At 69.6% G+C, this 12,565-nt stretch overlaps 2 protein-coding genes across 5 annotated transcripts; both read right to left on the bottom strand.

Moving 5' to 3' along the window:
* Nucleotides 1-448: 448 nt before the first annotated feature.
* On the bottom strand, nt 449-5,827 carry LOXL4 (lysyl oxidase like 4). Its single transcript, XM_068688220.1, has 15 exons — nt 5,670-5,827; nt 5,104-5,406; nt 4,841-5,019; nt 4,520-4,731; nt 3,979-4,017; nt 3,666-3,891; nt 3,378-3,561; nt 3,068-3,222; nt 2,595-2,762; nt 2,292-2,454; nt 1,930-2,173; nt 1,478-1,593; nt 1,262-1,398; nt 946-1,057; nt 449-844 (listed from the first exon to the last, which is right to left on the bottom strand). The coding sequence occupies exons 2-15, from the start codon at nt 5,381-5,383 to the stop codon at nt 774-776; spliced, it is 2,286 nt and encodes a 761-aa protein (XP_068544321.1). The 5' UTR covers nt 5,384-5,406; nt 5,670-5,827; the 3' UTR covers nt 449-773.
* A 1,700-nt stretch (nt 5,828-7,527) lies between these two features.
* On the bottom strand, nt 7,528-12,535 carry PYROXD2 (pyridine nucleotide-disulphide oxidoreductase domain 2). Of its 4 annotated transcripts, XM_068688223.1 has the most exons (16): nt 11,457-12,417; nt 11,106-11,125; nt 10,845-10,938; nt 10,697-10,770; nt 10,453-10,599; nt 10,163-10,316; nt 9,970-10,031; nt 9,748-9,845; nt 9,473-9,614; nt 9,245-9,379; nt 9,069-9,141; nt 8,804-8,960; nt 8,547-8,701; nt 8,308-8,414; nt 8,106-8,226; nt 7,605-7,921 (listed from the first exon to the last, which is right to left on the bottom strand). In XM_068688223.1, exons 1-16 carry the CDS (start codon nt 12,196-12,198, stop codon nt 7,839-7,841), a joined length of 2,364 nt encoding a protein of 787 aa, XP_068544324.1. In that variant the 5' UTR covers nt 12,199-12,417; the 3' UTR covers nt 7,605-7,838. The 4 variants fall into 4 exon arrangements, with proteins under 4 accessions (XP_068544322.1, XP_068544323.1, XP_068544324.1 ...); XM_068688221.1 differs by having other exon boundaries at nt 7,528-8,226; XM_068688224.1 differs by lacking the exons at nt 7,605-7,921; nt 8,106-8,226 and having other exon boundaries at nt 8,804-8,994.
* Nucleotides 12,536-12,565: the final 30 nt, after the last annotated feature.

Genomic DNA, 12,565 nt, shown 5'->3' with positions numbered 1-12,565 from the left:
AGCTCCCAGGGGCAGCGCAACCCCATCCCTGCTCCCGGGGCTGCTCTGGGGTCGGGGAGCTGCCAGGAACAGCCTGGGAAAGCCCAGCACAGGCTGCAGCCGTGGCTGGCCGGTGGGCTGGCTGCCGGCCCGCGCTGCCGCAGAGCTGGCCGTGCTGTGCTGTGCTGCTCTGTGCTGCTCCCGGGGTCAGGCAGTTCAGGGACAGGGTGCCCCTGCCTGCGGGCACTGCTGGCAGGGAGCCGGAGCCGCCTGGCACCGGCCCCACGCAGCCTGCAGGAGGGCTGGTGGCCCTGGGTGGCAGGGAGGGGACCGCCTGGGGGCAGGAGCTGTCCCTGCAGGGCCCAGCTTTGTGGTCCTGGAGGGGAAGGAGCGGGGAGAGGGGACGTGCATGGAGCTGGGCTGGGCTGCTAACTGGCTACGTGGCCCTCTGCCACCACACAGCACCCTGTCCCATTGCACAGCACCTTTATTGAGGACGCGACTGCTGCACGGGTGGCAGTGCCCAGGGCCCGTCCTGAGCCCGGGGGGGCGGTGGGGCCAGGCGGGCAGGCTGAGGTAGTCATCCTGGGGGGCACCGGGGTCCCCCCCGTGCGTCCTGCTGGCGGCACAGGGCTCGGTCCCCCTCTGGTTGCGATGCTCATCCCCATCCTCTGCGGCAGCATCAATAAATACAGAAGGCTTCGAGTCCCTGAGCTCAGTCGGGTGCTGCCGCGGCCGGGACACAGGCTGGGAGGCCCCCGGGTGCCGGGGGGGCAGCGTGGCGAGGCGGGGGCTCACACGAGGTTGTTGGCCAGGCGCTCCCGCCGCTCCAGCTCGCTCACCACGTCGGCGCCGTAGGCATCGCCTGGGGAGGGTGATGGTGGTGGTGGTAAGGGGATTGGGACCTGCGGCACCCTTATCCTGGGCATTTCCCACTGCCCCCCCTCTGCCCCCAACCCTCCTTACTTGTGTGGCAGCCGTGCACCCAGACGCGCTGCCCGTCGTACTTGCACTGGCAGCGCATCACGTTGTTGGAGAAGTCCGACTCGGCCACCTCGTGCTTGGGGTTCACCACCACCTGGGGAGGGCAACGAGCACGGCTGGGGACACCTAGGTTGTGCCACCGTGCCTGCCACACACACACCACCACGGGGACACGTGGGTGGCCAGGAGAAACCCCAAAGCAGGCAGTGGCGTGCACCTACAGAGTGCTGGTGGTGCCCACGGACCCCAGCCCTCACCTCCTGTTCCTGTGTCCCCCCCAGCCCCTCCGTGCCTGTACCTGGAAGGTGTAGCTGCCCGGCGGCACGTCGGTGATGTCGATCCACTGGCAGTCGATGTCGTGCCGGTAGGTGTCCCAGCACCCCACGCTCACCCCCTGCTCCCCAAAGTTGGCGCAGGCGAAGCGGCGCTGGAGCCCTGGGGACAATGGGGGGGGGGACGTGAGGAACGGAGGGGCTGGGGGGGTCCCCGTGCCCTGCCTGCAGCTGCCACCTACCCTCGGGGCAGTTGGTGTCCTCCAGGCAAAAGCTGGCCTTGTGCCCTTCGGCCACCTTGGAGCCGTTGAGCGTCAGCAGGTCGTAGTGGGTGAAGACCTCGATGCTGTGGAAGTGCCTGCGGGGACAGGGGGTGAGCAGGGACCGGGGCAGGACGGGCAGCGTGCGGCCAGCCCCGACGCCGAGCCAGGAGCAGGCAGCACCTAGAGGCGAGCGGCTCCGCACAAATTACAGCCTTGCAGCCAAATAAAGCCCTAATGACAGTGCCGGCCTGGACGCTGCTAATTACCCCGGGCGGGCCAGCCTCTGCCAGGGTGGGGGCCGTGTAGGAGGGACGGCGCCCAGCAAGCGCCCTGCAGGGCACCCGCCCTGGGCAGGGGGAACGGGGCTGCCAGGTCCCCCCGTGGCCAGCCTGACCCTGCGCAGGGACAGCCCCGGGACGCAGGGCACCCACCGGTGGCACTGGTGCCAGGTCCAGGCGTGCCGTCCCATGCGGGGTCGGAAGTCGGCTCTGCCCAGGTTGTGGATCTGGGAGGAGAAGCGCAGCAGGCGGCGGTGGCCGTAGGGCCACTGCATGCTGTCGGCCGAGCGGGACAGGCAGCGCTCCTCGTGGGCGCAGTACAGCAGCGCCAGCGGCCGGTCCTCCAGGTAGGCAGTCTCCTGCACCAGCTGCGCGTTCATCACCAGGTCCGGGGCGTCTGGCACGGATGGGAGCGGTGGGGACACAGCTGGTGGCCACCAGCCTGCGCCACCCCGGCCACGCAGGGCTGTGTCCCGGGAGAAGGGCGGGCGCCCTGTGGGCTGCCAGGTACTCACAGGCGGTGCAGCTGACCCCCGCCGAGAAGCGTCCCCCGCCGCTGGGGCAGTGCACGGGGCCGTGGCGCTGGCACTGCTGGAGGGCCAGCTCGGTGCCCGAGCAGCGCACCCCGCTCATCAGCACCTCGGAGGCGTCGGGGCTGCCCGCCCAGTACCAGGTCTCCTGGGCAGGGGGGAGCACGGTGTTCAGACCAGCCCTCAGCTCCCCGGCACTGCCACCAAGGCTTGTCACCATGTCCCCACGTGCCCCGTCCCAGCTGCTGAGCCATCCCAGCACACCCCTCGTGCTGGGATCCAACTCACCTGCAGGGCATGGCTGGCGAAGCCCAGCCCCAGCTGCCTGCAGACGACCATGGCCTCATTGAGCCCCCACTGGGCACCGCACACCGCGCCCCACCGCAGCTTGCCCTGCACCGGCACCAGCACCTCCACGACGCCCTCCTCGGGGCTGCGCCCCCCGGCCAGGCGCACCTGTGGGCAAAGAGGGGCTGAAATGGAGCGTGGGGCAGCCCCCCAGGCCCCTGGGAGTGGGTCAAGTAGCACCATCCATCCAGCTGAGCCTTCCTTCCACCTTCCTCTTCCTCCCATGAGAGCACTTTCACCACTGGCTCATCCTGAGGATCCTACACCAGCGTGGTTTGGGTGGTTCTGCCTGTCCCCATACCCTGGGCCACGCTCGGAGCATCCACACTGGGCGGGGGGATTGGGGTGCTGATGCAGGGGCTGTGCAATGGGGCTGGGGCTCAGCGGGTGCTGTCGGGGAGGCAGGGACTGACCTGGCTCTGGAAGTCCATGTGGGGCACGTGGCAGCGCACGGCCGCGTCGTCCTCGTGCCGGCACCCGCTCTGCTCGGCCTCCTGGAAGCGGCACTCGCCCAGGGAGCGCTCATGGCCAGTGCAGCGCACCTCGCTCATGTGGATGGGGCCCAGGCCTGAAGCAGGGGGGGGACATGGGTGCTCCTGCCCCTGTGCCCATCCCGGATCCCCCTGCACACCCCCGGCTACCCCAGCAGTGCGCAGAGGGCTTTTCCCCGCGCACCTCCGAGCCCAGCAGTGCCCCAATTCCTTGCCCCATCTCCCGCCTCACCTTGGCCCATCCGGGCTCCCACCAGGGCTTGCTTTGCCGTCCCGTAGCCCAGCTGCCGACACACCACGCTGGCCGCCGCCAGGTCCCACCGCTTGTCACACACGGTGCCCCACTGCCCGTGGCGCAGCACCTCCACCCGGCCCTCGCCGATGTGGGCGCCCGCTCGCAGGCGCACGGGGAGCCCCTGGCATGGGGAATGGCCCCATCAGCGGGTGCAGGGGGGGTGCCCGGGTGCTGCCCGGCCCCAGGAGCCTTCCTCAGGGGGTACGGGGCCGTGCCGGGGCTCACCTTTCCCTGGGAGGCTTTGCGGGGAGGTTTCTTGCCCCTGCCCTTGCCCTGCTGGAAGGCAGGGCCGGGGACGCAGCTGACGACGGCGTGCATGCCGCGGGGACAGGCGTGCTGGCGGGGGGCCGGGGGGGCCAGCTGCGTGGGGCAGCGGGCCAGGTGGGGCTCCGTGCCCTGGCACTGCACCTGGTGCACCCAGAAACTGCTCTTCTGGCTCAGGTTCTTCAGGCTGCCGAGGGAGAGGAGCGGGATCAGAGGTATTTCGGGGGGAGAGAGGCTCCCCTGCAGGTGCCCCCTGCCCAGAGCCAGGCCCTACCTGGAGCTGGGGTCCTTCAGCTTCATGTTCCACAGCTTCCTGCAAGGAGCATGGATGGAGGTCAGGGGGGGCTCAGCACCCCCACCCCGTGCCCCTGCCCTCCCCAGCACCCCACGGCAGCAGCTGGGGCTGGAGGGTGCTCCCATGGCATGCTGGGGCCCTCTCCCTGGTGGCAATTCCCGCACCGGAGCTGTGCCCCAGTGGGACAGCACGATGCCTGGCACCGGCAGGGGCTCATTATGGGCTGTATTTATAGCCCCAGCACAAGGCTTCCTCTCCTGTGCCTGCACCCACGCTGTGCAGGACAAGGCTGAGGAGCATCCTGGCTGCTGCCCAGCCCAGCTCTGTCCCCATTGAAGCCCCCGGGAAGGGGGCACAGGCATGGACAGGTGCCCCACACACCCAGCCGTGAGCGCACCCCTTCCCTGGCACCCCCCTTCACCCTACTGACCACCATGCCCCAGCTGCACGTCCCAGGAGCCCCACGGCACGTCCCGCCAGCCCACTGGCACCCTGCCCCACGGCTCATCTCATTCCCTACCGGTAGAAGTTGGTGTTGACGTGCTTCTCCTGGGGGAAGCCCAGCATCCCGCAGACCACGCGGCTGTTGTTCCTGGTCCAGCCGGCGTCGCACACCTGCCTCCAGCGCCCGTTGTGCTTCACCTCCACGGCTCCCTCCGTCACCGGCATGCTCAGCTTGGCCCGCGCCAGGATGGGTTTGATCCTCACCTCCTCCAGGCTCAGCCCCGGTGCCTGCGGGGTGGGCACAGGGGGTCCAGGATGGGACACAGGGTGGAGGGTGGAGATGATGGGACCTGCCCCAGCCCCTCGCCATCCCAGTGGGCGCCTGGTCCCCACTCACCTCTCCCAGCAGACCAGGGGCTGCGGCCGTGTCGGGGCCGCTGTGCAGGCGCTGCCCCGAGCACACCACGCCGGTGTCCTCGCCGTGGTGGCAGTCGCTCACGCCCCAGCCGTTGTGGGAGCACTCGGCCAGGGAGGACTCGCTGCCCCCGCACCGCACGTTGTCCAGCCAGATGGGGCCTGGGGGGACGGATGCGGGCTGGGGGTCACCGCTGGTGGGACCCCCTCAGCACCCCACGCACGTGTCCCCCAGCCACCCCTTACCTTCCCCCTGGCCGTAGGTGGCACTGTGCGTCCAGGTGATGGCCGCGGTGTAGCCCAGCTGCCGGCAAGCCACGGTGGCCGCGTGGAAATCGAAGCCATCGTCGCACACGGTGCCCCAGCGGCCCTGGTACAGCACCTCCAGCCGGCCCTCCCCGGCTGGCCCCCGCGGCCCCGCCAGCCTCAGCTGCAGCCCCCCCGGCTCCTGTGCAGCGGGCACCACCCGGCACAGCAGCAGCACCAAGGGGAGCAGCATGGGGCTCGCACCAGCCGGCATCGCCATCGCAGCTCCTGGTGGTGGGATGCCTGGGGACAGCCCGACTCTGAGCCCCTGGGGAGCACAGCGGGGTGGGGTGCTCCCACAGCCCCCCCGTGCCCCAGCAGCGTGGTGTGGGGGGGATGCGGTGCCCCCTTGCATGGCAGGGGCATCCCCGACCCCATGCCGTGCGGGATGCAGGGGTTGTTCCCTCTCCATCCGGCACACAGCCCTTTCCCCATCCCCGCACCTTCCCCCTGCACCCCCAGCCCCCCAGGGTGCCCGAGCCCCCCCGGGCCAGCCCAGCACTCACCCTGGGTGTCAGCACGGGGCAGATACGGGGCAGGCAGCGGCGTGGGGACGCGGTGCTGGCTCCTGCTGGCCTCCAGCAGCTCTCCTGCCTCCGAGCACCGCCTGCTGCCGCTTTTATGGTGCGGCGCGGTGGGACGCCCCGGGTGGGGGCCCACGCTGCCCAGCCCAGCCCCAGCCCCCCCGCACGCAGGGCCCAGAGGCCAGCCCTGCACCCTGCCCCCCCCCAGCCCCACTCTGCCACTCTGGGGCAAAGCCACCCATGCCCACCCCGAGCAGATTTTGGGGGGTGCAGAGCACACATGGGACAGCCCCCCCATCATAAGCCTGCCCCTCAGACTCAGGATGAAGCCAGGACCCCCAGCTGGGGCTGCCCCCCCCCCCAGCATCACTGCACCGTGGGGCTGGCCCCCAGCCAGGCAGAGCACGGCTGTGCTGGAGGAGGCAAATTGTCCCACGGGGGGGTCCCCAGGAGGACACCCCACACCCCACGCGGTGGCTGAGGGGGGGTGCTTGGACATGGGGTGGGCGAGGACGTGGGGGGGGGCACTGAGCCCAGCAAAGGGAGGCTGTGAGGGGCAGGGGGCAGCACCTGGGCTGTCCCTGAGCCAGGCTGGCTGTGGGGGTCCCCAGGTGTTCATCCCCCCAGCCATACAGACAGGGGGTGCCCCCCCAAACCAGCCCCTGGGGCACCCCACCGCCTGCGCCCCGCCGCGGGACGGGGATAAACAGGAAGCGCCTCTGCCCCGGCCGTGGCCACCGGCTGGCCAGGAATGTGCCGGTGGCTACCGGGTTGTTTGTTTGGAGCTAAAGCAGCCGGTTCCTGCCGGGACGAGCCAGGAACAACACGGCCGGGAATAGCCCGTGAGCTCATCGCCACGTCCCGCCAGGGCCCTCGGCACCCCCCCGGCACCCTGCGTCCCCACGCGGGGCACCCTCACCCCAACCCTGCGCCTCGGCTGGGCTGCCGGCATGTGCTGCGGCATCTTCTGGGGGTGCCCGGGGAGGATAAAATGCGGATTTGGGGCCACGGGGGGGCCATGTGGGCCACGGGGCAGCGGCTGGGCTGTGCTGCAGCCACGGGACGGCGGCCAGGGGAAGCCCTGGGGAAGGGCAGGGCTGGGTCCAGCAGCGGAGCTCGTGACTCACGGAGTCACCACGGCTCTCGGTGTCTGGGTGTTTGGGAGCTCAATTGCCTGAGTGTGCGGCCAGGAGCCCCCCCTCAGCCCCCGGGGGATGGCTGCAGGCGGGTAGGGCCGCCTGGGTCCTGCTCCCAGCTCTGACCCTGCTCCTGGGGGGAGCGAGAAGAGAGCAGGGGGGGCTCCGAGGGGCTCTCGGCACCGTGTCCTGCTGGGCTGGGGGGCATCCCCTGCTCGCTGCCACCCCCAGCCCAGCCCTCGGGGCTCGCCGGGCACCGGCACCTGCGGCGGCTAAAAATACGGTGCTGCAGCAGGGCAGCCCCGGGCGCGGGAAGCTGTGGGCAGCGGGCGGGCGTGCGGGGCTATTCTCAGAGGGCTGCGGGCCTATTCCTGGCCGGTCAATATTGATTCAGCCAGCTCAGGTGCAGCAGAGCAGCCCGGAAGCGCCGTATTTAGGGCCCGGCGGGAGGAGAGGCTGGGAGCTGAATCGGGAGCATTGTCCCCGGGAGGAAGAGGGCAGGGAGAGGATGTGAGCTCTGTCATCTGCTGCGAGCGGCGCCCGGCAGCGGCACGGGGCAGCGCGTGGCACACCCAGCGTGGGCTGCCTGAGCCGGGCTGCTTGTCCCCGTTCACCCTGACACTCTGGTCCCCTCCAGCAGGGCCACAGGGGCTGCACCAGCAGCAGTGCAGGTGGCACAGTGCAGCCCATGCTGGGGGGACATGGGGTGGGCTCCGTGCTCACACCCCAGGACCAATGCACCCCATACAAAGAGCTGAAAAACCATGGGGAGAGCACCAAATGCGGAGCCCCTGGCTGTGTTTATTTCTGTGGGTGCCACAATGCCCAGGGAACGGGGGGGGTGGGCTGGGCAGGGGGTCGGCCTGGGTCCCAGCAGCCTGCCCCACACGCACAGGGGGTGCTGCTGCCAGTGCTTGGCCCGCTGCAGTGGTGGGAAGCAAGGTGGGGACAGCAGGCTCTGCCTGGGGACAGCAGGGCTCACTGCAGCCACATCCCAATGTAGGTGAAGTTGGCGTCACCGCTGCTGTCTCAGGTGCTTGAAGTCCCCGAGAGCCACCCGGGCTGCATTGCGTCCCGCTGCTCCCATCACGCCGCCTCCTGCAAGGCAGAAACAGGGAGCAGTGGCCCCAGCAGCGGGGGCTGCACCAGGGGGGCTGCTCTGCCTCACCGCCAGGGCTGAGAGTAGCAGAGCTCACACCTTGTGCTCCCCTTGTCCTCATCCGTGCGCCCTGCCCTCCTCCTGCAGCCCCTCGGGGTGTCCCCAGCTCCCAGCCCTGCTCACCAGGGTGTGCTCCGCTCCCACACAGGTACAAGCCTGGAACTGGGGACCTGTAGCCCGAGTAGGATGGTGCTGGCCGGGCAAAGTACAGCTGGTCCAGAGACATCCCTCCATGGAAGATGTTCTGCAAACGGCGCCCGGGCTGAGTGAGGGGGCTGTGCCTGGCCGCTTGCTGTGCTCAGTGCTGAGTCTGCACGGTACCCACCCCACCGGGCAGCCCGAAGACCCTCTCTAAGTCCGGGGGTGTCAGGATGTCCCTGCCGATGACGGACGCCTTGAAGCCTGGGGCATAGGCTTCGATGCAGTCGAACACTAGGGAGGGATGGAGGCACTGGCAGGCAGCTCAGGGGACATGGTGACCGGCCCCTGAGCACGAGGGTGGCTGTGCCTGCAGCAGGGACCAGCGCTCCTGGCGTTACCTGGCTCCGTGCACATGCTACGTACCCGTGTCTGCATACGCATCTCTAGCCTGCTCATCCCAGGGCTGCCCACCTGCCAGCTCGTACGGGGTGTACTGGGTGAAGAGGGACACGACATGGCAGCCCCGCGGGGCCAGCCCCGGGTCCAGCACCGAGGGGATGCACAGCTCGATCATAGGCCTGTGGGAGCGGGACTGAGCCACCCCAAACATCCCCCAGCACTGCTGTCCTGCCCCTTCTCCGGGACACCACGGGCAGGGAGCGAGGCGGGGGGGCTCCTACCTGCTGGAGGGGTGCCCGCCAGCAGCCTCGGTGTAAGCCTGGTGCAGGAGGTGGGTGCCCTCGCAGTTGAGGTGGATGGAGCACCGGTGGTGGGGCAGGGGCTGGCCGTCGCGGGCATTGGGGGCAGCCAGGAAGCTGGGCAGGCGATCCACTGCCACTGGGATGGGGGGAGGAGACCGGGGTGCAGGCTCCTGGGGAGCCCTGCAGCCTTGTGCTGGTGTGCCCCCCAGCTGGGATGGCGGAGGAGGCAGCCCCCTGTACCTACCGTTGATTTTGGTGACGGGGGAGAGCGTGTCGACACGCCGGATCCGCCGGGTGAAGTCCTCTGGGAGCTGCTCCTGGAGGGGGACGGGGGCACCGCGGTGATGGGGCCACCACCGGGCAGCCCAGCTGGGGGGTGACAGCCCACCGAGCCCTGTGGTGGCCCCGCGTGCCCCATACCTGGGGGGTGAGCTCCAGGAAGGTGATCTGGGGGGAGGCGTTGGACAGCACCACTTTGCTCCTCACCTCCGTCCCGTCCCGCAGCACGACGCCCTGCGCCTGCCCGTCCCTGCCCAGCAGCACGCGGCTCACGGCCTGGGCAGAGGGGAAGGGGCCAGCACCTCACCCGGCTTCTCCCTGGGGCCACTGGGCAGCCCGTGGAGGTCCCCGTGCCCAGAAACCCGGTACCTTCTCGGTAAAGATGTGTGCGCCCCAGCTGGCTGCTGCACGGGCGATGGCTTGGGACAGGGCCCCCATGCCACCAGCCACGTAGCCCCAGGCACCGCGCCGCCCCTCCAGCTCGCCCATGACATGGTGCAGCAGCACGTACCTGCAGGGATGGGGACAGAGCTCACCCAGCCCCTGAGCCACTCCGGCAAGCCTTGGGGACACGCCGGGCTGAGCGGGGTGGCCTGGAGGGGATGGCGTGGCCGTGAGCCCCAGGGAGGGGACGGGACCCTCACCCACTGCCAGGGCTGTGGGGGCTGCTCATGGCTCCAATCACCGCGTCGGTGGCCAGGGTTGCCTTCAGGGGCTCTGACTCAAACCAGTGATCCAGGATCTGGCCCAAGAGGCAAGGAGAGAGCCGGGCTCAGGGCTGGGCTGCAGCCGGGACCTTGTGGGCACGCAGGGATGCGGAGCGGGTGCCAGGAGGGTGGCTCCGTGCCACTGCAGCCAGCACGCACCTTGGAGATGGGGGCTGTCAGCACCTCGTAATAGCGGGGCAGCTGCCGTCCCAGTGCCAACCCTGTGGGGAGAGGCAGCTTTGGGGTCTGCATGGCAGCACCAGGACACAGCCACCGGCACCTGGTGGGGCTGAGGCCAGGCAGGAGCCCGGGTGCAGGCACACAGCCATTGCCAAGGGGATCCCAAATGTACCTGCCCGCAGCAGGGGCTGCAGGGCTCGCAGGGATCTGAGCCGCTGGAGCAGGGAGCCCTGCCCCAGGGCAGCTGTATCCACAGGGGGGGCGTCCAGCAGTGGGTCGATGGCAGCCACCAAGCGCCCCATGAATGCCTCATACTCAGGGTAAGCCTGGAAGGGGACAGCAGGTGGCCAGAAGGGGCTGAGCTGTGCTGGGTGCAAAGGACACCCCACCACGAGCATCCCTGCTGCTCCACGGGGCAGGGCAGCTCCTCGGGGCTTTGCTTTGCCCTGCTCCCTGCGGTACCTGAGCATCCTTCTGGGAGAACTGGGCGATCTGCCACTGGGTCTGGGCCATGTCGTGCCCCAGCAGGAGGGAGCGGGGCGGGCTCCTGTCCTCCAGCAGCGGGGTGAAGGAGTAGGGGTCCCGCGGGAGCACCCTCAGGCCATGCCGCTGTGAGACACGGAGGGCAGTGAGACACAGAGGCAACAGTGTCACCCTGCCGTGTGCCAGGAGGTGCTGGTGGCCCAGCTGGGGACGGGCACCGTACCTGCAGCTCCAGCTCGCTGTAGATCTGCGGCCGCAGCAGGCTGAGCAGGTAGGATGCCCGGGAGAACTTAAAGCCTGGAAGATGCGGGGTGCTGAGGAGTAAAAGGGGGCAGGCAGGGGCCAGGAGGACGTAGGGCACGTGGGGATACCTGGCACGATCTCCTCGGTGACGGCCGCGCCGCCCAGCACGTGGCGCTTCTCCAGCACGGCCGTGCGCAGCCCTGCCCGCTGCAGGTAGGCAGCCTGCGGGGAGCGTGGCACCGTGCTGCATGTGGCACGTCCTCCTGGTCCCAACCACCTCCCCAACCACTTCCCAAACCCGTCCAGGAGCCCCCAGCCCCTGCTCTTGCTGCAGACCCTCCCCAGCCCCACAGCATCCCCAGGGTGAGTGCTCTGCCTCCGGTACTCACTGCCACCAGCCCGTTGTGCCCTGCAAGGAGAGATGGAGGGGAGCTGAGCCCGGCTGAGCCAGGACAGCCCCATGGCACAGCACATCCCCCCACATCAGGGACACAGGCACCCAAATAACAAGCTCTGGACACTGTTGGGAGCATTCTCTTCAACCCTACATCCCTGGGCCCCAATGGGGCAGGGTTGGTGACAAAGGTGACAGATCCCCCATCTCTGCGCTGACCCCTTAGCCAGCAGCACTCTGGGGATTTGCAGCACGCACCCATCCGTGCCAGCCCCCATGCAGCACCCTGGCACAAGCAGCACACTGGGGGCCACCCCATCCCCACCAGCTCCTCACCCCGTGTTACCTGCCCCGATCACCACCGCATCGTACTCCTGCTGCAGCCGTGCTGCGGCCCCGCTGTGAGCCAGGCGCCGTCCCCGCAGCCTGTGGGCAGCACAGCCCGTGCCCAGCCTCGCAGGGAGCCCGGCCGCCATCTCCACACAGTGCCTGCAGCTCCTGGACTTTGCTTCCACGGCCACACTTCTCATGCGGCACGGGGAGGGGACAGGGGGCCCAGGGCAGGGGACACCTTGGCGCAGGGCCGGACGCTGCGTCCCGGGGCTTGCGGGGAGGCTGGGCAGGACACGGTGCCCACAGCAAGGCACCAAGCCCCGGCCAAGCATTGCCTGGGGCGTGCAGGGAGGCTGGGGAGAGGCAGTGTGCAGGGCCAGATCCTGCCGGCAGCTCAGCCCCCCCGGAGCAGCTGGGAAAGGGGCAGCCTGGGGCTGGGCTTGGCTCCAGACCCACAGCTTGTGCTCAGCGGGGCAAATTCCTGCCCGGCAGGATGGGGCAAAGGCCCTGCTGCAGTCCAGTGCTCCCCGACCCACAGTGCCCAGCCCCAGCTGCACGGGGCAGCGGCTGCACGGCCCTGGAGCTGTGCAGGGGGAGCACCAGTGCCTGCCCAGAGGGCTCGCACGTGCACCGACACCAGACGTGTCTGGCGAGCACATGGGCTGCCTGGGCTCTGCCGCGTGCTGGCTGCCCAGCTCGGCCCCGCCGTGCCCCGGAGCTGCACGCAGGCACAGTTTGCATCCCGTGCACCCCATCCCTTGGGGACCCTGACCCCATCAGTCCCACATTTAGGGGCGCGGGGGGGGGACGGGGTGCACCCCGTGCCGTTCACCGCGTAGGTTTGGCTGCAGCGTTTTGTTCTCCGGCCAAAGCCAGGCAGCGGGGCCAAGCCAACGCCATAAATCCTGCTTTGGAAACGCGCTTTTCAACAAGGCCGTGATTTGCCAAAAAGCTCTCAGCCCCGCTCCCGGCCCGTCCCGGGAGGCTGCTGGGTGCCAGCCAAGCAGGCGGGGAGGGGAGAGGCGGGCAGCGCAGCCCTGGCCGAGGACGGGGAGGCTGCACGTGGCCACCCCCAGGCCGTGCACCCAGCTCACGTGCACCCCCTGAAAGAGCAGCACGAGC

Source organism: Anas acuta, chromosome 7 (genome assembly GCF_963932015.1).
Source record: "Anas acuta chromosome 7, bAnaAcu1.1, whole genome shotgun sequence".
NCBI lineage: Eukaryota > Metazoa > Chordata > Aves > Anseriformes > Anatidae > Anas > Anas acuta.
This window is presented reverse-complemented; position numbering and strand designations above follow the sequence as displayed.